This window comes from Alosa sapidissima, chromosome 3, assembly GCF_018492685.1.
Source record: "Alosa sapidissima isolate fAloSap1 chromosome 3, fAloSap1.pri, whole genome shotgun sequence".
In the NCBI taxonomy this organism is placed as follows: Eukaryota; Metazoa; Chordata; class Actinopteri; order Clupeiformes; family Clupeidae; genus Alosa; species Alosa sapidissima.
Genome location: NC_055959.1, coordinates 30058066 through 30083308, shown reverse-complemented (window position 1 = coordinate 30083308; position 25243 = coordinate 30058066). Strand labels below are relative to the sequence as shown.

The window sequence follows — 25243 nt, the reverse complement described above, 5'->3', positions numbered from 1 at the left end:
AGTTAGCTTATTCGCCATCTCCTGCACTACACAGTTAAATAAGATGATACCCTTCTCATCACTGATGTGTATGATTTTTGAGCCTAGTCAATATCTTTAAAGAGTTCATTGACATAGCCAAGCTCCCCGAAAATGCTATGCTAGGGTAGACTGAGTACAGCTGACACTTTTTGCTCACACAAAATCAAACAAGAAATAGATACTGAAAAGAAGTAGCTTGTAGACTAAAATATTATCAATCAATAATACTCATAAGTAGTTTATATTTTCCACAATTAGCTCATAAACATAAGGAACAGTGTAATTGGTCCAGGCAAACCTACAAAGTAATGACTGACTTCGTCTGCTGTTGTGGGAAAGTTAATAAACTAGGCTATAATTTAGGTTACTATACCATAGGTCTTATCTTTGTGATAAATAATATTATGTCAAACAAGACATTTAGTGTTCACAAACACTGGCTACTTACAAAGACCCATCCTCCTTGCATCATATATATTTCTTGCTGATGGCCATTATTGATGGCTGTCTTTATAGGCTCATAATTATAATACTGTGGTATGACATACAGGAATTAATTAACATTTTTAGCCTCACCAGTGTCAAAAACTGCAATTATGATCCATTACCCTTATTGACCAACTCAGCCAGACTTCTTCATCATCATCATCAACATCAACCAATTTTTATTCAGGGAGAAATTGACTGAGCATCAAGCCCTTTTACAGCAATGCCCTGAGTTTACAAAACAACAATAATCAAAACTAGAAATGTAATGCTAGAGGAATTACAGTAGTGGATGGAAAGCTGCTGGCTTAAAGGAATTATCCGGAGTAGAATGCACTTTAGATCAATTTACGGATGATTGGGAGTACATACGTTGAGTTGACATCAAAATCATGTCATTCAGATGTGTTTTGAGAAAGTTCGATTTTACCGTTTTTAGTCAAAACTCGTTAGCCTGGAAGTGACCCGGGCATGTCATTTCACCGCTACAAAACGCTATTTTTATACCTCTTCTACAGTTCCAAACAACATTACACTTACATGGTAGTGAGTAGAGGGTCCCTAAAGCCAAACCGAAGTATCCCGAGGTCTTTATGTGGTCGGATAGAGAGTCCAGAATGAATTTCATCAAGCCAGTACTTTTCCGGAAATGTTGCTGCTGCAGCTGGTATCTTTAGGGGAAAGTCCGTAGGAGTCGATTGGAGTCGACATCACGTCACGTGACATTTCAAAATTCCAACCTGTTAGTAAGCTAGGGTTTGCTGTTGCATACAACTTCATTTCGATTTCAAAAGAAATACTGGACTATGTTTTTTTTTTTTTTTTTAAAACGGCGACGAAATTGTGAATTTCCAGAGCGTGTTACTCCACACTCGGCAATCGACTCCTACGGACTTTCCCCTAAAGCTACCAGCTGCAGCAGCAACATTTCCGGAAAGGCACTGGCTTGATAAAATTTCAGGCATGTATGTCAAGGCATTCTTGAGATATCGCGCTCGGAGTATTCATGGACTTGACCTTTGACCTCCAACATCAACTCACTTCATCTTTGAGTCCATACAAACACTTGTACCAAATTTGAAGCATATGCGTCAAGCCGTTCTGGATATATAATGCGCAAAGCATGCGATATGGCTGTGACTTTTATTTTGACACACGGGAAACACTTAAACAGGATATGTAGTTCAGGGAGAGCCAGATTGTATGCTAAGAAGCTGAGACAGTTGGATTCACAGGTGACACCTGTGCCAGTGTTCTGATTAGCCCGGGAACTACTCTGGGAGATTAACACACGCAGCTGGCTTTAGGCCATTATGACATCACAGCCTCCATTCAAGTCTATGGGGGGGGAAATGAGCTTTTTAACATTTTTAATCCCCTATTTCTCAAGTATAAACTTTTTTAAAAATCTGAAATAATAACTCTCTTGTCCAACTCCAGACCTACACAACGGTTATTTCAACATGTCTGTACGTTAAGCGGTTAGAGTCGCATTCATTCTTGAAAAGGTAAAATGAAAAGGTTATAATAATAAGAAGAAGAAGAAGAAGAAGAAGAAGCCAGGAGATTTCAAGATAAGTGGATTCCATCCACTATAATAACAAAACAAGAACAATAAAAAGATACAAAAGGCAAATAATAATAATAATAATAATAATAATAATAATAAATAGTAAGAAAAGAAAAAGGGAAATATGTATTCTTACTGTCATGAACATATACATTTTTCTGGAACATTCTGACATGTTTTGTCATGTATTGCATGTAGAGACTATATATTTGAAAATTATTTACTTGCTTCATTTCCCTACACACTGATAAAATCAAGGGGAATCATGATGGATACCGAGGCCGTCAGAACTGATGTGTGGCTGTCCCATAAAAACTTTTCTTATCTTGAAAGTTGAATTTACTCAATGGAAACGACGGTGATTGGAGAAATGAATGAGAAACTTACTTCAGGAAACGAAGTTCTCTCGGAGGAGGGGTGGGGCTGTTTAGGTCAGAATTCAATTTAAATATTTCACTTTAGCCTATAGGACACGGACTGGATATGCTCCTTGCTATTTTAATTCAATGATCAAGATGTACATCCCCAACCGCCCACTGCGGTCTTCTGATGAGCGTCTGTTGTTTCGACCAGCCATAAACGCTAGGTCAAATTCAAGACTCAGCGGTTCTATGTTGGTGGAATGAGTTGTGCAGTGCTCTCCGTTCTTGTGATAGTTTTGGGTCTTTCAAGAGGGGTCTAAAGGCATATTTCTTCAACATGCACTTAGTTTATTGAGCATTTCTTATGCTTTGTAGTTTGTATAGTATAGTATTTGTTTATTTTCAGTAGGCTATTAATTTAATTGACATTGTTGTTTATTATTGCTATTCTCCGTCATCTAGTCTTACCAACTTTTTAAATCGTTTCCTGTAAAATCTAACTATTCCAAATCCCAAATCCGATAAAAAGTGGCTTTTATCCTGCAACGTTGCTCTTCTGCCCATTCTAACTATGCGATTGAATGTGTGACTTGTTTTCAAGGTGGATTTTATTCAAACCAGGCTCCCCTAGCAACGCGTGTAACGCAACACCACAACGGCAGCCGCCAGGTGCACACCCCACCTTTCCACACATAGCCCTCTGTGAGCCTGCCCCTGATTTCTGCAGATGCCAGCGTGCGGACACCATGTATGAAAGAACCATTCAGCTGGCATGGGGACAAGCTTGGACCTGACAGAGGCTTTGATCTGCTCACAACGCACAGCCACAGACCCCCCCCCAAAAAAAAAAACCCTTCCCATTACGGTAAGCAGGTTTGAATGCTCCGAGCTAGCAGAGTGGCCTGGGTTTGAATGCTGGGTGACAAACTAAATGAATAAATAAAACATGAAAGGCTTTCATGGGGAACCCGACACCAGAGTTGTGGCTGATGGGGAGTCATGCAGGGAGACTGCAGGTGAAGCCCTGAGGCTGAGAGGTTTGGCGGTTCAAAAGCGGGTCATGGCTGCAGGATACACACACACACACACACACACACACACACACACACACACTATGTGTCCACCCACTGTGGGCGCCTGCGTGCAGTCATGGGGGTAAGGGGGGTCTTCGAGCCTGTGGACAGAGCCTTATCAGACAGAAACATGCTGAGGGAAGTCACCACAGCCCAGTGCAGAGTGATCTTATGGATGGGCTATTTTACATGCATCAACACATGATTTAATTCTTCCCCTTGGCTCACACACTGTTGGATAGTAAATGGAACTGTGTCACCCTCTGTGTCATTTAGTTGAAAGTCTTTTCACTGTCTAACAAAGAAGTGTGGAGATCCTAAAAGCCTCCATTAAGACAAAGTCACAGATGTTAAGAGTGAACCACTGAGTGCAGCCCTGTTTACCACTGTTTTCATCTTAAAATGGATTTAAATAACTTAAATAGGAGGCACTTTCTGTGAATCACTGAGCATATGCCTACTGTAAGCCCATAATATCTTTCCATATCAGCAGATATGTTACACTATCTTCTTTTCTTCAATTATTCATGTTTATTCACTTTAAAAGGACAAGCTCCATACTCACTTAATGTCTACATAATGGATTTCTAGGCTACTTTAGCATGGGAATGTCTTGAAATTAAATGTATCATTTGTGGACCATTTCTAAAGCAGTCAATGTAAAATGTATGATTTCAGATATAAATTCCATGATGCAATACTTTCAGTCCATCACCAAATCCCTCTATTTTCAAGTTATGGGAAAAATATATGAAAGGTGCTATGCTTCCATTTTTCCTAGACAGTCATCTGTGAAATTCTCGAAATTTGATGCTTTACTAACATTTATCATTTTACATAGAGGCTATACCCCGTATGTGAGTGATACAAATCTGTTTGTGTGTGTGTGTGTGTGTGTGTGTGTGTGTTGATGAGTTAGACCGCCAAGCCAAGTTATTGGGAGAACAAGAACAATGGAGAACTTATCTTAATCCTCATGCTTTCTCGAGATGGGTCAAGGGGGTCAGCATGCAGAGAGGAACGAAAAACAGATGTACTGAGCGAAGATCCACTATAGGCCCTCGGCGACACAGGGGGAGAGGCCCAGCACAGAGAGGAGTGGTGGCAGATAACACAGCTAGGCTGCCGCTGCATCAGAAACTAATTTAGAGACAAAAGCCGCCAGAGCTTAATGTTCCAGCACTAATGATTTCTCTGTCTGCAGAGATGCGCGTCGGACGACAGCGCTTTCCCCTGACTTTTTAAAGCCAGCGTATATCTCTGTCAGAGTCTCCTGTGCCATCCGCTCATCTCCTGCACAGGCAGGGGCAGGTGACATCAATCCTCTTGAAGACTTAGTATAGACCCTTTCAACAATAAAAACAATGCTTGAACGTTCTATTTGGTTCTCAATCTACTTCCTCTGCATTAAGATAACATATGGAATGTTAAAACGGAAGCCTTGTGAAGCCTTCAGACTTGGTGCTTTTTTAGATTATATCAATGGCAGCTGATGCTGAATCATTACCTGCTTACAAAACAATTCTATACGAGGTTGGGGATGTTTTCAATACTCTAAACAAACGTGTATCTGTTTGAAATATTTTGTTCAAGCTTGTGCCCATGTGGAAATTTAACACACATAGTATGCTCATATTATTTTTAATCAGTCTGTGCACTCTTGTTTAGCCTGATTTATAATTGCCTAATGCAATTCAAGTGGTATTAGGCTGTGTCTTACTGCATGCAATTCTCACCCCATTTTCATTCTCATGTTATCATCCAAAGATCAGACAGCATCACACACACAAACAGACTCTCATTCCCACTTACTCATTCATAAACACACATTGCTATCTCGATAGATTCTGCACTATCTAGGCTTTCCTCACTTTTTAAGTTCATCTAAGGCTGCTTTTCAAAGTCATCAATCCAATGATATGTCATCATTTGCTGGTGTAATTTATTTTACAATTATGTTACAGAGTGACTACTAATGCAGATTCAAAAAAGAAAACATTTCATCAGTTTGCCTACAACCAAAATGCACAACATGTAAGAGCATTACTGCTTGCCAGCTTCCAGATGAAAATATTAATGATTGTTTATGTACCCGCCTCATGTCCCAAGATGCACTAAAATAATGGCCTACACTTACTTTTTGACAAACTGTTATACACAACTTGCCAAACCTCTACCTATAACAAAATACATGGTAGAGAGATATATTTTGTCTCAAAGCACTCGAAGAAAGGGAGTCCAACATTGATCAGCTAAAATTCTCAGGTAAACAGAAGGTAATATCTTTATTGATCTGTCCATTGTCAAGCTTTGGTTGACACCTGAAAGATGGAAGAAAGGCAGTAGGCTGGCATCACAAATTGAACAGCAAGAGACAGGCCCTGTCAATGTTTCTTCTTCAGAAGGGAACAAAATGGATGAACAGTGTGTGGCTCAAAGGATAGGTTTACATTCTGTGTTTATGTGCAGACACACACAGATGATGATTAAATGAAAGAATAGTCTATAGACCCTTTCAACAATAAAAACAAAAACAATGCTTGAACGTTCTATTTGGGTCCCAATCTACTTCCTCTGCATTAAGATAACATATGGAATGTTAAAAAGGAAGTCTTGTGGGGCCAACTATGATGCTGATATTGGAACTCTCTTGAAAGGGTTGCTGCCATTTGCTTTGGATTGGTAGAAAGACTGGTCAAACTCAAACATATCTGTGAGGTACTTTAGAGTGCAGAATGTAAAGAGCCAGCCGCAGGTGGAGCGGTGTTTAAAATTGGACAAAATTGATCTATTTACATACAGACACACTGCTGGCAGAGACCAACCACACAAGAGGCACTCTAGGTTTGTGCTGTTGGAGTCATTTAAACAAAAGATGGATTTCATAGTGCTTATCAATGGTGCTTACTGACTGTTAAGTTCTGCTATTACCATGCTCAAAAGTATAACTGGGAATAGGAAGCGTACGAGTCAGGTAACACAAGGAGAATTCAATATCCACAAGGGCACTTTCTGCAAAACATTCCATTCGATACACCTTATTAGGGCATCTTCAAAGAGCTCTGCCTGCATTTGTCCAATAATGGCAGAATATAGCTTTAACTTTTCTTTTCATGTTTAAAAAAGTAATTTATTTTATTAGTCGTTTTGATTACGTGTTAAATAGCACACCTCATAGGTTCAACAGATACGAGATTTGGTACACATAAGTTGTGAATAACAGTTGCATTTAAAGAATCTGGTTTGCAACCAGACAGCTTGCATCTCCTACGCACACAACAGTGTGTTGTATCGATTTAGCAAGCTTGCCAGATTTGTATTATCAGCACTGTGTCTGTATTGACAACACTAGGTGCCATGAGCTGCTCATTACGGTGTCCCTTGTCAACCTCAAAATGCAAAATTAGCCATTAGCTACAGACAGATAGCAGTTGAGTGCTGGATAACCAATGCATATCTTGTGTATTGAACTGGCAATGTGTGGCCATGGAGACACTTAATCTTCACTCAGACCAGGGCCAGAGTGCATCAGAGAATGATAAACATGCTTTTCACTATTTTCAATACTTAACTCCTGATATTCCTGATATGCCCAACATTCACAACAAGAATATACCCAGAAGTGTTTTTTTTTTTTATCTGTCCACAAGAATAATTTAACATGTCTATGTTGTTTATATGCCTGGGTGATAATCACAAAAAACTGCATTGATAAACCTCCCAATCAGTGGAGCAGAATATATTTTGGGTCAGCTGAAGGCAGAATGGTTTAATTGTACTAAATAGTTTCCCTGATGTTCTCATGTGCTGGTGGAAACAAATCAAATGCATTAGACACACAAGGGAACTACACTATTGTAGAAAGACATTCAGAGCTGAAACATTCAATACTGTAAGTATAAAGTCACAAAACTTTTATACAACTGTCAAAGTCTTATTTCTCTGTGTAATGTCAAACTAGCAAGGGTACTTGGGTGCTATGTCTAACTGAGCATGGTGTAAGCAATGGAATGAGACATACCTGTACTCAGACACATGGGAAGGTCAGTGGTGAGTTACAGTACATCATGGTTTCATTGCTTCATTGTTGTCATCACTCTAACAAACTCAGGGGGATCAGACTTCATGTGCTATCTGAACCTGACAATGATGGATTTTGTTGTTGTTGTTGTTTGATTTTTGTTGTTGTTGTTCTTGCATGTCATGAGATTAATATCAATCTAACTTGTCAGAAGACCAAAGGGGTAAAAACAACTGTCATTCCTATTAAGACTACAAGGGCTGAACTGCTGATGTTTATGTCACACTTCAAATGGACTGAGAGCATGTCTGAACCTGTAGCCCTCAAAGGCCATTATCTCCTTGTCCTAGCTCTTATTCTCTGATTTAATGTAATTTATTTATCTAATTACACAATCATTTGGCCGGTATCCAGGGGCTGTTCAGCTTTCAAACTAGGTCATCAGTGATTGGCACCATTAGTGATGATGTATACAAGCAACACAAGTAATGAACTGTGAGATTGAACCAGCCTTTTCCCTTCTAAATGCGGAAAGCACTGTAAAAGCGTTGATGGAATACTTTGCATGACATGATTTTTGGACCCGCAAGTGCAAAAAGGTTATCATCACTTGCCACCACCCAAAGCAAATTGGTGAGGGGAATTTTTAGTCAATATATTTTGTAAAGCTTTCCATTTCAAATATACTGTAACCAGTTCTTCAAAAAAGATATATCTTGCGAGATATTTAATGAATTTCACAAATGACAGATTTCAAAGAAAAGCACCCTCCACACCCAAAAAAGGAACTTTTCACTCCCAAGACAATGGAAATGACTGATGTAATTGGTGTTTTCTTTAAAGCTTGATTATTGAACAATATTAGATATTCCCTTTAAAGCCAACACGCTTGGGTGATAACCGCTAACAAACATGCACAAAGGGATTACTTCTATTCTAATAGACTCCTTCACAGCTGTTTGGTATGTGAAGTGGATCCACAGGGCATTTTTCATCAATCAGAAACATGCATAAACATAATTAACTCCTCCACACTTGAACTTAGCAAGTGTCTGAAAACCAGTAATTTTCATTAGCCCTATTGGATAAAATGCTACTGGTTGAACAGAGTAGATTCAGAGAAGAGTTCATGCATTCAGAAAGTCTCCGTTCGTAAGGATAACACTGAGCATGCTGATTACATCTGCTTTCATTCTCATGGCAAGCAAATTAGAGAGCTTTGTGATGAAAATCTGGACACAAAGTACTTTTTTGTTTTTAAATGGCTTGAATAATCTCTTAATCCTTGCTCTCCATGGGTGGTGAAGCATTGACCAGGACCATATGACCCACCGTTGAATGGAGTGGTACATGCAATTGACATAAACAAGGCCCATTAATACGGACAAAGGTGTGCCATGCATAAGGCACAGCAAAACTTTTACCAGACATGATAAAGTTGGGAATAAAGTCACATCACCACTGAAGGTAATGTAAATGGTATCTCTCCAGCAAATGGGCCCTCAATGCTGCTGACCAGCAGAAAACATTCAGGAATCGAGCAATGTGTGCCAAAAAATATGGGGACACTAACAGCACCAATAATATATTATCTCAGTGGACTAACGCTCCGAGTTCCAAACCCTTTCAGCAGGATTTCAGCTATCTGCACCACTCTCCCTTGCACACACTACCCTTTTCACTGCTCAACGCCTTCCCTCTTTCATTTGTCAGGAAGCTATGGTATCAATTGCTATGCAGAGAATTTCTTACTCAGCATGTTGCCTTTTGCTCTGATAAACAGGCAAGTGAAATGAAGTCATCCAGTGATGTGGCAGTAGATCACATGGTTATTCACTGTTTTTTTTAAAACTACATCTCTTAAAGGACTCAACACATTGCTACTCTGAACAAAGATCCACTCAATTACACATCCATGTGCAACATATCTACAGGGAATCTGGAATCTGCTTCTCACAAGACATTCAACACTCTAGTGCTCTTTGTATTACAGGAGCCAAATTGAACTATTTAAATACCATATATCTCCTTGAATATATAGAAATCCACACAAGTAAACAGTACTAGTTGCTTACAGGCCCAGAAAGGTGCTAAATCCATGTCATATTAACCACATTGCCCCAGAAGGTTTTAATACACCTGTCTATCTATCTAACAAATAGGAGAAAAATACACATGCAGCCTTATAGAAACCAGATTAATGCTGGATTAATTACATTGCTCAACAAATGCTGTAAGCCTTGATGTGGATACATTGTGGCCACAGGCAAGGTTGAAAACATCACTTCAATTACATTCTACTTTTAGAGTGGGAGGCCACATCAGACATGCTCTCAAAGCAATGTCACAGCATCGGGATCCAGAGTGGTGCAGTCACACAATACTAAAGCTCGACAGCCTGTTCATGACGAGATCTCATCATGCATTACTACTGAAATACTGACTATCAGAACAGCGCTGAAAACTGAACAATAGTTTCTGGCCTTAAAGAGTGGCAATGCACACAACTTAGAACATGCAGGTATCTCATCATGTTTCACAAACAGTCACAGAGGGTCTATTAGGGTGACAAGTTTCTATTCCTTCCTGTTATTCACACCAAGCTGTTACAATAACCACCCTGTCTGAAATCAAATCATTATCAAGCCCACTCAAACATTTAGACATTAAAGTGAGCACTGTGAAATGAAGTGACTGTCGCATCTCGGACAATAACCATTCTGAGCTTGCTTGCTGCACGGCCCCCAGGGTGGTTTTGTTGCGGTATTAGTTGCCTGCTGCTACAAGAGAAGCTGACAGCTGCCATCTCTCTGAATCAGGAGGAAGCCACCTCTTCGTCTCACCACTTCAGGCAGGCTACTAATTCACCCAAAGGCAATACCCTCGGAAAATATTTCACAGAAGATGCCCTTTTCATGTGTTTCCGTAAAGAACTTAGGCTTGAATGTACTGGTTCTGCCTCACTTAGGAGTGCACACTTGAGAGTTAAAGTGACCTTTACTGTCTTGGCTTGACTAGCCAGGAACAAATGAATATCATATAAAACAAACGTAAGGCATACGTTATTGTTTAATAATGGAGAGTAGTTGGTCCTTGGCTCCTATCAAAGCTGAGGTCATCCTCTGCTTGGCTCATGGAACGAGCTGCGGGCTAATCAAGATCAAAGAGAAGTCCGTGATTTACATTCAAACCAGAACACGAAGGGGGATTTCTTGTGTGTTTCTTTCCTACTTTACAGGTCTGTTTCAATTGTCCAGTGTGAAAGTGAGGTATGTGTGTATTGATAAAATATGTTAAGCCTCTTAGAAGTCAGACTGCCAAGTCCTTGCCTCATCTGGGAGGTTTGTGTCACGGTGCTTTCCTGTTTTAACCACCTTGTATAAACACAATTTCATGGGTGTCAGGGTTGTGTGTTGCACCTCAGTAAGGTGCACCATGTCAGGTGTCCGGAAACCTTATATAAGCCTTTATCACAGAGGGCAGTGAGTAGCAACAAGCATGGCATTATTTTTGACACAATGTACATTATTCGCACAGTTGATACAGTATTTAAAGTGAAATATACACTTACTTTGGATTCCCTTTCAGTGTTAGATAAGATTGGTAAAGTACACATAGGTATGTGTCTGGATGCAAAGTCCACAAATGTAAATGAAATGTTCTAGTATCGTTACATCTACACATGCATCATAGCAACATACCCGCCACACACTCAAACTCAGGTTTCAGCACAGCAACGTGAAGAGTTTGTCCACTCGCACAATGCAGTGAACCATTAGAGAAATCTACAAGTGCCCAGACAGACAACATCCCCGGGGGGGTTCACTTAACACCAGTGGGGGACACGGGTGGGCAATTTCAGGAGTCAGTGTAAGATGAAGATGAATGTCGCCAGGAGGTCCCTGGTGACACACCCCGCTCCCTAGCCTCTCCGTGAAAAGCCTCACAGGGGTCTTAGAAGAAGCTTTGACATATACACACAGGCACACACACACAGGCACACACACACACACACACACACACACACACACACACACACACACACTGCTGCTGTTCCTGGCTCAGGCCTGGGCTCTCAGACGTGCTATTTATAGGTTATCAGATGTGTCACTTCTCACATTCTTCACATCCTCCTCTTTTCATCACTCAGGCCATGCAGCCGCAGACCGCCAAGGAACACACACACACACGCGCACACACACACAGACATTCACACAAACCGTCTCGCCGATCCCATCAGAGACTCACAAACTGACACTGAGGCTAAGTGACGCACAATAGCTGAAAAAGAGCGAAGTACCATATCACTGTGGTCTGTTCTTTGGCTTTGAAATGAAAATGTCCATTACTTCTCCACTAGCTGAACAACTCTGCTCGGATTGACCATCTGATAATTGTATTAATCAAATCATATTATTTTATTCAGTAACGCACGTATGCATAATTCAAACTCGGACACAATTACTTATGGATTTTGTAATGGTACATGATATAGCAGAAGTATAAGCATGCTGACTCACTGAGATCATGTGTTAATTTGGACTCAGCTTTCCACTTCTGTGCTCCATGTCAACATAACAATGAATAAATACAGAGTAAATAAATACAAGGAGCTATATAAATGCTCTAGGCATATGTGCCGAGGGCTGGAGAAAGCTTATAGAGTTATTATGAAAACACATAGCCTTGGCTCGTCTGTTGTAGTGTGGGAAGACAGAGCCTTGTTTGTGAAACACAAAGCTAATGCAGCTCTCAGTTAAGCTTGAACATTTGGTCTCTGCATGTCTTTGATAAAGCCTTCTGTCTTCAATCACCATAAAATAAGACGGCTGCTCCCTTGTACAGTATTAAATCGAAAACAAACCTTACTTCCAAGAAATCCTTGTTTGTGGTTAACACCAGATTATTTCCTCTCAAGTTTCAGTGGCCAATCTGGTTTTAATAAACCAAGGATAACAACAAATAAACAACCCTTCCATCCACATCCACAATAAATTAAAAAACTCTATTTGCCCTCCAATCTAAAACTGTTTTACATGCTGTTTACATGCTGTTGTTCAGCTTGTAAACACTGATGTGGGTAATGCAGTTACAGAAAGTTAAAGTAATTAATCGAGTAATTGAAAAGTGATTGACCACAAAAACTGTCTTTAGTGGCAGTGAAAAAGTGAATATCTATAACTACTGTATAAAATCATTTAGTAATATTCATGCATCTCATCTCGTTTATCCTACCCCAACCCAGTAAAAATTACTTCTTAAAACACGGTATATGGGGATCTTTTACACCAGAATATGCAGTGGCCAACCCTTCAGAATTCAGGCCAGACACCTGCTACCTTTCCTTCCGCCTCATCATCAGAGAGGCTCATGCTGTCATGACAACCAAAGAAGACCAGCACTCTCTCCATACACTATCCGAATTCTGATGGAGCATATTCTCCACTGGCCAAGTCTGTCTCCCCATTCCAACGCCAGCAAGCTCACCTAATCCCAGGCAGGTCACCAAGCTGCCATGAAGCCCAGAACCTGCAGCAAGCCCAACAAGTCCTCAACCACCCACACCCCAAAAGCATCCGAACCCCCCCCCCCCCCCCCCCCCAACCCCAACCACACAGATTCAAGAGATTCAGCCAAAAGATAAAACTCTGTAGATGATGCAAAGAGGGGGAAACAGATGCCTTCTCATTTGCCACAGCACTTCACGTAAATAACAAGATATCACAAATCTGCATTATGCTGCTGTTTTCGATAGTTTGATACTGCAAGGTATTGACATTCTATGCTTTTCTAAACTAGGGGGTGGGGGTGGGGGGGGGGGGGGGTTTGGCACTCACTTTTGGCTGCACATCCCCACCATGTGTACTGGCACACTTGCAGCTCTCCCTGCCTCAACCTCTCTCCCACCCGCAATCGGGCTGGCCACATGGTCCTGCCTAAATGTAAGTAATTGTAATTAATTACATTTAGTTATATTACTAATAATCAGGATGCCTTTTAACTATCTAACTGACATTGTAATAGTAATAAAGTATATCAATTAATTGTAAATATAAATTTGGATAAAAGAGCGAACATGGATTCTGATGCAGCGACAAGCAGTTTAGACATTAGCTATATGTCTTCCAACATAAAACCCTCTTCAGTCACAGGTGTTGCATTGTGACTGAGGAGACACTGACAGCTTTGAGTATCTTGTGGCAGCGCCCGATGTAGGCCTACTTGATGTAAATGTAAGTGTTTCCCTTTCCTTTCAGCACTGAAGCGCCGAATCCCCTCTACTCCAGGAATCGCTTTCAGCAATCCACGCCTATCAAATCTATTTGTCAAGGTTTGCCTGTGCATTCTTTGTGCTGATAATGCTCAGATGCACTTGAGGGCTTCGCCGGAGAGATGGGTGTTCTTTTATGTTGAGAGCAAACATGTCCCTGATCAAAGTGGCATGGAGGCTGGCTGAGTGGATGAAGATTTTTTCTGTGTTAATGTATCATGATCTGCCAGTCTTCTCATGTCACTGCATCCTCTTCACAGTACAGCTGATTTCACTTTTCTTTTTCTTTTTGACAAGAAATGACAAGACAACAGGTATCGTCGGAACACAATCACACACCTCTAGCAGTCTAGCAATGAGGTAAACAAAGAAAATATACAGGAATATAATATATAATAGTGTCGATATCACTCATGTGAAATCCCACACTACCTTCACAGGCTTGAAAGTGTTTATAAAAGCAAAGTCCATGAGGATTTAAACAGAGGGGAACGTAATATACTGGACACAGAACAAAGCCTGAAGGAAATTTCGGGAAACTCGAATAATCTTCACAGCACATCATAAGATGGCAAACAATACAAAGCACAAACGTGTATTATCCATGCTGGGATGAGCAGCTATTAGCTGTTTTTGCCCATTTAGGAGAAAGCAATTAAATCTTCCAGTCAGCACAATTAAACTGATCAACACATCATAAGCCTTTCAATAACTACATATGAGGCATAACAGGAATGAAAAAACATTTACATGTAATCACTAATATAATCTGCTTTTAATATTTTAAGCTGACCTCTACCCCTCTACAAAACACCACAACAAATTGCTCTTTGCCCCCCACAATTCGAAATAGCATCAAAATGATGTAACTCTTGAAGCGTGTCTTTAGGTAAACATAATTTTAAAAAAATACTCATAGGTCAACTGCTGCATATGGGGTGTGCATCTTTACTATGTGCCAAACAGCCAAAGGCAGGTATGGCCAGCCAGAAAGGCTGCCAGAGAAGAGCTTCTAAATCAGAGGCTGGCACTGACCACATACAGTAAATGAGAGATGAATCACAAATCACACCAGTGGGCTTTGCCTATTTTCTGAGCACTTGCAAGTCTGTGTCTCTCCTCTGTTTAAGGACCTAGTAAAAGGGAAGGGAGGAGAGTAGCTACTGTGTGCTTTGTGTACGTGTGTGTGTGTGTTTGTGTGTGTGTGTGTGTGTGTGTGTGTGTGTGTGTTTGTGTGTGTGTCTGTGTGCTGCAGGGGTTGTGTTGTTGTGTGGTGGAGAAGGCCTAATTTAAATGTGAATGATTAAATGAAAATATGGTCTTCGCTGGCTCCAAATGGCGGGGTGATGTCACGCAGGGGTTCAGGGGGAGTCATTAGACCTGGCACGCCAGTCCACAAATCAGCCACCTGCCACAGCCCTGTGCCCACCACAGCTGCTCTCCGCCGCCCTGCCTGTGCCCTCCTCTGGCTCGGCCCCCCCTTCACCCCCACCTCCACAAGTCATCCTCATTTTCATATGCCATGCCACAGTGCACGGGGGCCAGCTTTTATGGAGGGAAAAGATCATTAGTAAAGTCATTGCCGCTTCTGCTGCAGTTGCTGCCAAAAAACACTCCCGTTCCCTAATGGAGCTGGAGGAAATTTCATGGTTTGCCATGGAAAAATATTTGCTTTCTTTCGCTGTAAATTGTAGTGTACAAGATGGCTGTTTTACTATCGCAGGCATTAGGCAGCTGCTATTGTCACCCTGGCTTTCATCATTGGCGTCCTTCAACTTGATGCTCTGTTTAACTTTTAAATGATGATGGGGTGTTTTGCTTCCCCGTTGCTAGAAAAGCACTGTTTACGACTTTGACTTATACCACTAACCCCCGTCATCCCTTATCCTTTTTCTCTCTATAAAAACACTGGCAAAGTGCACATATGTTGCTAGACGCTATAATAGATGGAAGAAATTCAGTCTTTATTACAAAGCCTCAGGTGCCTCGTATGACAGAAAGGGCAAAGCTAACATTTACAGATTTCTCTGGGCTGTGCCTCAACCAAATGTTTATTTAAAGCATTCATCTTCTTACGGGGAGTTCCGCTGAATTGTAGCAACTTCAAAAGTCAAGACGATTACTATCATATTCCTATTTTTTTTTTCTATTTTTCTTGCCACATATAGTCCAATTTCACTGCTGTACTTCTTTTTGCTTCTTTGATAAATTGCACTATGGTTGTGAGAGCTCAAGTGGTTTCCCTTCTTTTAAAAATTGCATTTCTGAATTCAAGCTTAAGTTGGTATATGTTGCCTGTGCATATCTGGACTATTTACATTCAGTTGTGCATTCCAGGCATGGTACATGTTTGCACAGGGGGGAATGTAAATGACAAAGTGATATCACCCAGCTCCGTGTGACAAATTGTTCATCGAGTCTTGAGGCCATATTTTAAAAAGGTAAAGTAAAGATTACACTGACACTGATCCTGCCGTGCAGAATATGCTGAATAGGTAAAACATTTATTTCTCATGGCCACCTGAGCCACTCAAACACTTGAGCTGAGAATTCATATCCATATACTTTCTAGAATAGGATAGATCAATCACAATTGAGATAGCACTTATCAATGGAATGTCATGCTTTTTATAATTGGTTTCAGCATCACTTTTCCTCCCTCCTGACACATCTCTATCAAAAAATTGAACAAAAGGAAAAGCAAAAGGAAAACCTGTTCCTCTAGAGCATATCAGGCTCTCGCCCTGGACAATGTGGTAGCGCTTGTTTGCCTGTCCCCACTGACTGAAATGGTTCCAAACATCAACAGGTGTTTCCTGGTTCCCACTATGTCCAAACACAAGCCTCTGTTCCATTAGTCCTTTTAAACAGATATCGCATGCGTCTACGTAAACCGAAGCACACATTCCCACGCTATGCTTAATGTGTATCCACATTCAATAAAAACATTCCTGTTGACCCCCCCACACTCCCCCTTTATCAGATGGTATCCATACTGGGACAAAAGGGCAGAGGTCAATGTTGGGCAGGAAAAGACACTCACTTAAAGCTTTACAACAAATGGGAAGCTTGCTTTATGCAAGTGTTTGTAAGTATTAATGTTTAACAACCAGAACAAACAAGAACCAATTACGTTGTATTACTGTAATGTTGAGGAAAAGTCGAAAATATAATTGGAGAATTGTTCTCTGAGTGATCAATATTAGTGTTGGAGCCCCAGCACATTTTAAGGAAAGAGCTCATGGTTTATTTTCTTAACATGTACTAGTGTTTTCACACACTAAACTACTGAGTAACAAGAAACACAGTTTATGGTAGAGATGGTTTATTTGAATATTCAAACCATGCAGAAAATAAGCATTTGTTTTGACTGGACATTCCTAGTTCCATGCAGGCAAAATCCTTCCAAAGGTAACAGCTCTCTAAGGCCACAGTCATGCCTGCTGCACTAAAAACTATCTCAGTGTTTATCTCTTCATTAAAGAAAGAAATTCATTAAGTGGGTCTCTTGTGAATTACAATTTGTATTTGATATGAACGGGGATAGCTATTAAATAGAAAATGTACTTTGTAACTTGGTAACACTTTATTTTAATGTGTCGCTGTTACAGTGTACCTACCTAATTAGATACAGTGGTACAACCTGTGTAACAACATGTACTATCAGGTACTATCATTGTACTTGCATTATGTATTTGTGGGTACCTACATATAGTTGTTACATTGTAATACTGAGTGCTTTGCCAAAACTTTGTTAATTTGCCCAAAGAGCTGACCTGAGACCTGCTGGATGGGGTAAATCTGGTCATGATAGATTTGATATACAAACCATTCTTAGCTCCAGTCAAGGCCTTATTGTCTTCAGTGTACATGTAACAGCTGTGCTGCTACAACCTTGTTACTCTTTGATACAGTGGAATAAACCTATTGGGTTTATGCCTATGGGTTTATGCCACTGTATCAAAGAGCAATAAGTGTGTACTACCAACACAGTTGATATATGTACCATGTAGTGAATTAGTAGACCTGTTCTAAGACATCGAAGACACAATATACATGTCATATGTACATGTACTGTAAGTAATTAACTGGTACACTTAATAGGTTTATTCCACTGTATCACACTGTAACAGCGACACATTAAAATAAAGTGTTACCCAACTTTTTACTTAGTATTAGTAACATCTGATAACATGACACCATTGCTATGCATCTTCGTACAACTGATTGAATGTTGTGCTGCAACATCTAGTACAGATAGGGAACTTCTACATAAACACATGAGCTAGGAATGTTAATGTTAAACATTTTAACTTTACTAGTGGTGTACTACTGGTGTCTCAAGTAGTCTGTAGTCACAGTTTTTGGTAATGGTTTTATGTAGGCTACTACTCTAGGAATACATGTACACATTTCTGAAGGTTAACAATTTTTTTTTTTTCTCTGTTTATCTCTGTGTTTCTTATGGGACCACGGACTGGGCCACTCGGAGATTGTTTCTGGGCCACATTTGGCCCGCGGGCCGCCATGTGAACAGGCCTGATCACTGATTGTTATTATTATCTTATCATATGGATAACCAAGCAAACTGTACTTTTCTAATAGTATTAGATTTTATATACATATACATTTACCTCAATCCTTACCAATAAAACCCCAGAAATCAACCAAAGCCCAACCAAATCAGACATCAATGAGCATATGACAGAGGCTGATGGAAGACGCACCCCCCCCCCCACCCCCTCCAATTGCAACCATGACAACCACCAAACACACTCACTCAGGCCAGCATGAATGTTAAATGCTATTCATTCAAAAACTTTTGTATATAGCCTAACATGTCCATAACCCCCTGCCTGCTCTCTTAAATAAGATAACTCATCCTATCCAGTAGCCACTCAATGTATTTACATTTATGCTTTCATATGAAAATGAAGTTGCCACTCACAGGGCATGTGGCACACGTTGTGTGAGCTTTGATATGAGGGCCTTGTTCTGCACAAGTCTTCAGAAAGAAGCTTTTGAGTGTTAATCACTAACGACGGATTGCAAGCACATAGAGGCATTATAACTCGCTCTCAGTGAAATCAGGACCACAGCCAAATTGCATTGTAAGACTGTGTGTAAAAGGGAGTTGTTGATGTATTAATGGCATGGTCAAATTGATGGGCCTAATACTCTGTGTGTCCTGAGTTTTATTCCCGAAGGGATGGCTGGCAAGACAATCTCAAAAACTTAAATCACACCTTAGGGACTGTTTAAGTGGATGATATTGTTACTAAATTGTCCATTACTAAATATTCTTTGTATTTAAATACGCTTTCTTAAAATAATGCATTTTTAAAGTACTTTTTTCTTTTTTTCAGTGTCACTATGATCTGAAAGATAATTGTACAATACAAAGGCTTAAATGATTAGACCACCAACAGAACCTCAAGCACTAAAGGGTTCAACCCTGCTAATGATGTTGCAAAACAGTGGGTAGTATATTACCATGAATTAAAATGTGCAAACATTTGGCAGAACCAAACTACTTAGCAGTGTGTGTCAAATCAATGATTTCACATGCATTTTACGGAGACAAAAAATCAATAAATTATGGATACAAAATTTGCGATTTGCAATTCATTCCACAAAATCAATAATCAACAGGACGGAAATCAAGCACTGCCTGCCTTTTCCCATGACAAATAATCTTGTGTCTGACCAACACTCAAGCAAAACGTTACACATATGAAATCACCGATGCGAGAGGAAAGCTACAATTTCTCACTCTGAGGACCTCAAGAAGGGGGAGGGGGGGGGGCAACAAAGAAAAGCTTCTGCAGTAAATGATTGCACAGATGGTGTGGCAATGAAACGTCAGGGTTTACAGTCGTGAATGGGTGATGTGTGCGTACTCGCCTGATGGTGCAGCCAGCAGATAATGCACATGTGGAGGAGAAAGTGTGTTTTCACCTGCCATATTAGACACAGTGTTTTGATGGCCTGGATATTTCTACAGAAAAGATCTTGCCAAACATCTTGCTATACTGGAGCGCTTTGTGTTGCACTCTATGCATGAAAAATGACTATAAAATACTTACTTACTTACTTATAATCTGTTTAAATCCTCACAGGCTCTGACTCTATGCCCTGATGACCACTGGTTAATATATTTATAATTTTACGTCAGATGAATATCCTTATATGGTATTGATTGCCACTTTAGAGTTGAAAGTGACAGTAAAGGTAATGGATCCTGTTCATTTTATTCTAGTTGATAAAACACCAGCACCTTTCATGAGTCTTTATGACAAGTCACTTATGACATGGGAAAATGTTGAAGCTCTTGGCATTTAAAGGTGGAGGCTGAATGTCAATCTCAACCCCGATTTGCAAGCTTTGATAATGCAGGCAGCTGGCTGGTTCCTCCTATGGGATCAATACCATCTAACCCATTCCCAGAAAAGAGCTGGTGGCTTTCCAAATATCCAAAGACCTTGACACAGGACTTGAAAACTGGCTGACACCGTATGCACATCAACAACTTTGCTGAACCTCTCTGAATTAAATAAGCCTTTATGACATGATGTGAACTGCCATCACCAAAGTAGCTGGACAGTCAGAGCTATTGAGACGGCATATGAAACACTTGCAGTACTGCAAAAGTCCTCATGATTGGCAGGACCTTGCAAAGGCTCTGGAGTCTCATGGATTCCTGTGTTAATCAGTAATCCCTGCTTCCATGGGTATGGACTTTGAAGTATTGAAAGACTGTGATGTGGGTTTTGCTCATAGGAGAGTCCACAGTTTTGACACATTTATTAGAAAGTTTTATTCTGTCAGTTAATATAAAGCAAAGTTTTTTTTCAAGTGAACTTCCTAAAGCAGAATGGTGTATTGCAGTGATAGGAGAGTATATCTGGAGTTAGGCTTTGGAGTGTTAAGAACACTAAAGCAGTATGACACTTCATATCCCTGCTTTCATAAGATCCTGTGGAGTTGTATCTGTTTCAAAGGTTAAGCTGTTGGTGTTAATACAGTGATTTACCCACAGCATCTCTTCAAAACAAAGACAGAAGAGAAGCTGATGAGAAAATGAAAGTTAAGTCTGCTGGAGCAGGATGTCAAATAATGTTGTGCATTAAACGATAGTGGCAACTGTGCCACCCCATTTATTCACTAACTAAATTGATGACTGTCTTCTTTTGAAACGCTGTTAAATGGTGTCTTTATATGATCATTATTATCATTAATTTTCTTTCATCTTTACAAATGCAAATACTCCCCCTTTACCCCCAAACAAAAATACATATTAAGTGGGCGGAGAAGATAGCTTGAGGAATACTGTTGATGATTTATCTTTTTCAATGCCTGCCTAAAATAACCCTGAAAGATGCAAATTTGGGAAATCATAAATATGCCAATTAATGGGGCATGTTGTTTTTATTACCCCAAATCAAAACACATGATGATTTCATAAAAGGGGTCTTGCATCAGTAATTACACATGGATGATCTCTAAACAGGATTTACTTGCATGCCATCATGCGATGTATAATCCATTTTAATGAATGGAGAGAAAAACATAGCCTACATTATGTTAAATTAAGTCTATTCCTCAATAAAAAAAACTAGGCATAAATCTCTCAGATGTATGAAAAAAGACACAGGCTATCCCTTGGGAGATCTATAACCTATTCTATTTTTTTGGATGAGATATTGTTATTTCAGACACTTAGGTTCTTCTGTAGATCCAATAGTAGCCTAGGCCTAAATTAAACAAAAGGCCTAAATAAAAAATCCCCAAATTAACATAGAAGCTTTCCTAATAGTGAAATTGTCATGTTATGCTTGACCCTCAACCTCAGCAAAATCCCCCACCCACCCCTTCAACAAACCCTGGAATTCGCGCGTAGTCGTGGTCACACGCCTTCCATCTGTGACCGTCCAAAGACTTTTGAACATGTGCAGCAGGGACTTAATGACTCATCGTTTGTCTACAATGGACAGTTTATCATCATAGATGCTATTCCTGTGAAAGTCCTGTCTCATTAAACTTTTGAAATGTGCATTTGTTTTGTCTACTTACTGGTCATTAAAGAAGCTAGAGGTGCATTTATTCCGTTTGTCTAAGTGATTATAGGCTACAATAAATCCAATGACAATGATAGGGTAGCCTATTATCACTGCAAATGGCGTTTGCCATATCATATAGCCTACATCTTTAAAATGTAGCCATGTAGCTTACTTTAGGCAGACTTCCCTTAATTGAATGTGTATAGAATATGGTACATTTTCTTACCTTGAGCTGCTGCTTTCAACACGTGTATGGAAAGACACAACGCCCACCAACTCCATGATCTAAATGCCAACTTTCTCTTTCCATTGTAGTTTGAATATCTTGATGAAAATGTTTTTGCGTTATCGACAATCATTTTCTTCTTATGGCTGTGGTTGTTCAGAGGAACTTCACAGTCGGTGCAGAAATAGTGGCGTTCGGTAAATCTTAAGTCAGAAGCGCTGTGATGCATAAGCATCACATTTGTAGAGTTACAGGTTTTCCCGGGTTCGGTCCGATACGAGCCACTGTCTCCTCTGCGAGCAATGTCCTCTGTATTCACTCTTCTGTTCAGGTGCTTGTTTCGGCGAGTTTGACGTATCTCCTTAAAATTTCTGGAAAGCGTTTTATTCTGCGATGCTTCGGCGTCAACACTTATTTCATATTCAAAGCGACCTCTTCGGTCAGTCATTCTGAGGTCAGAATTGTGGCAGTGGCAAGTCGCATAGCAGCTGCCTTCTGAGCTACAGTTCCCCTCTCGCTGTTTCGTGGCTGTGAGGATTCTGATTAGGCTACTGAACTCTGTCTGCCGTCAACTTGCTCGGCATGAAACTCACCGACTCTATAGCCTACACACGAACATGCTGCTTCAATCCCGAAATAAAACGCAGAGAATTCAGTGAGTTACAAGTTAAACTGGCTGGACTAAATTTAGGGCACCTAACGTGAAAATACAACTGTAACCGTCTGTCCGTTGTTCACAGCTGCAGGGATGTGCTTTTGATCAGCCACTTTCTGGAGCACTTCTTGAAATATGCTTCATCATTTGGGTTGCGAGAGAGCACTATCGCAGTTTTCCTCTTCACTGTCGGCCGACGTACATACAACTTAGTTTCCTTTTGAAAAGTATTGGCTTAGGTTAGGTTACCAAGCAGGCTGGCTTGTAGTCTATCTTTTGGTCTGATTCTTTTAAATAGCCCATACACATCCTCGCTCTGAAGTCAAAGAAATCTGCAGTAGGCTAAACCTAGGCTTTCAAAAACAATTCAGTTCAGGACCCATTTTTTTTCTGGCATAAGCTACATTTATTTCGCTACGCACCATAAGCTTCTTTTTATAGCATGGGCTACAGGCGATCCTATCCGAGAAAAGGTAAAACCATAAGTTAGGCGTCTGACAATGCTGCTCTGCTATGCTGACGAACTGACGTTGTAGTTGTTAAATCCCTTACTTAAAACAATGCTGTCTTCGGCTATAAACATTGGCTATGATTACAGTCGCATTCAACGACAAAAAAACTTATAACTAAGAATGATTAGAAAGAGTCTTCAGCGAAATCCCACAACGAGATAAGATACATTATTACACATATTCTTACGGGACAGCGATACAGCCTGTGGTACCTCTAGAAAACATGCATCGGTCGGAGCTGTGATTTTGACATTAAACGAAGCCACGACCAGGTGGTGATGGTGAGAAGAAACTCACGTAGCCTGTAGAGCACAGAACTATCCAGAGAGCGACGTGGGGTTTGTGCCACCGCAGCAACACTACGGCTCTGCACTTGCTGCTCAACTTCGATTCAGTAGCATAGCCTACAGTTCTGTTCCCCCGCCCTACCCCGACTCATTGGCTGTGTTCCACAGATTCGGAAGTTGATCGCATATGGTGATTTTGCATATTAAGCACCTTTCGACAGCAGAGGGTTATGTTAGGCTTATAAGTGGTCTGTGCATTTGTCTTTAAGTGATAGCCTATGCTATACCATGCATGACAAACGTGGACTGGCAAATCTTTAAACAAAAACTGTCCATCAGAAGGTGATTACAAAAGCTAATGTTATCAAAAAGTCATATTTGTTTGGACCTAAACTATAAATGAAACAAACAGCAGCTCACAGTTTGTTTTTCATGACCTTTTGTTATGACAAGGTTTCTGCTGTAGGGGCCTGGGAGGGGTATAATGAGAGAACCATGAAAGTCAATTGTAAAGTCTTTAATTGTAACTCAATATCAAATCAAAAAAGCTTTGATCAGTTCATTGTATACATAGAAAATTGTGATTGGTTGTGGCTGCTCATTATACATTGTAAATATCTTTCACAGGGCCATCTTTTTCATTCCTGTTTGAATCACAACAGCGTATTTTCAAATACCACTCACCAAGGAAGGCAGGAGAACTATCTCTGTAATTCTGCATTTTCACGTTCAACAACCCTCCACCCACCTACTAGCAGGCACACAGGCACATACACACATGTAAAACACAAACACACACACACACATACACGCATGCACGCACGCACGCACACACACACGCACACATGCTGTATTTCAGACAACTCTGAAGTTGGGGTATCGACTTACACTGAGTTCAGAAGTGAGAGCTCCAACTTCAAGTGGCGTTCCATTGTACTTTTTTAATTTCAGAATTCTTGACCTCCTAGTTTGTCTGAAATGAAATTGGGAGATTCCAACAATGAAATATCTGACGTCCAAGTTTTCTGGAATGCAGCATTACAACACACATAGGCTACTCAAAACATGTACACCCACACACCCAAATTGAGTGACACAAATAAAGTGCATGGGTAGACACACTAACACAGAGAGAGAGAGAGATTTTATTGCTTGAATAACTTTACACAGGATATATATTTTTATGCTGATGAAATTTGAGTTTCCAGATTTCAAGGTTTTTTGCTTGTGTCTGCACAAAACTGCTTGCTAACAGACAACCTGACAAGCCATGTGATCTACGTGTTTCCATACAAGGGGCAATTCATCAGATCACTTCACAGAAGGCAGTGATTTATCTTGCCCAAGTCTCTGCATAATCATTATGATGGATTATAGATGGCACACCTGATTGGTATTTTAGCCTTTCGCTACCTGACCTGAAAAAGGTTTTGATGAACTTCCCTCTTGTGTTTGTTTAGTTACTACATTATACACAGTGGTGCATATGGAATAAAGACTCGCTGCATCTGCATTTTTAAGGTATCAGTTCTTCACAAGGTATCAGTTCTTCTTTTTTTTTTTCAGTGCCAGATTTACATTGTACATTTACATTGTACATTTGAACCTAGCCCTGAGATGAAAGCACAGGTTAACCTTGACCAAGAGGGGATAAATTAAACCTCGAGTAAATCCTGTCTTTCTCCAATAGACTTATGCC

General features: G+C 40.2%; 1 protein-coding gene across 2 annotated transcripts in view; it reads right to left on the bottom strand.

Moving 5' to 3' along the window:
- sdk1a (sidekick cell adhesion molecule 1a) overlaps window positions 1–23641 on the bottom strand; it is a 242219-nt gene extending 218578 nt beyond the window's left edge. The window contains exons 1-2 of one of the 2 annotated variants that reach the window (XM_042086167.1): window positions 22091–23641; window positions 13371–13469 (exon numbers count right to left, since the gene is read on the bottom strand). In XM_042086167.1, the coding sequence (XP_041942101.1) occupies window positions 13371–13469; window positions 22091–22538 (547 nt within the window). In that variant the 5' untranslated portion in view covers window positions 22539–23641. The remainder of the gene's footprint in view (window positions 1–13370; window positions 13470–22090) is intronic. The other variant, XM_042086168.1, reaches the window with a different exon arrangement.
- Between the last annotated feature and the right edge of the window lie 1602 nt (window positions 23642–25243).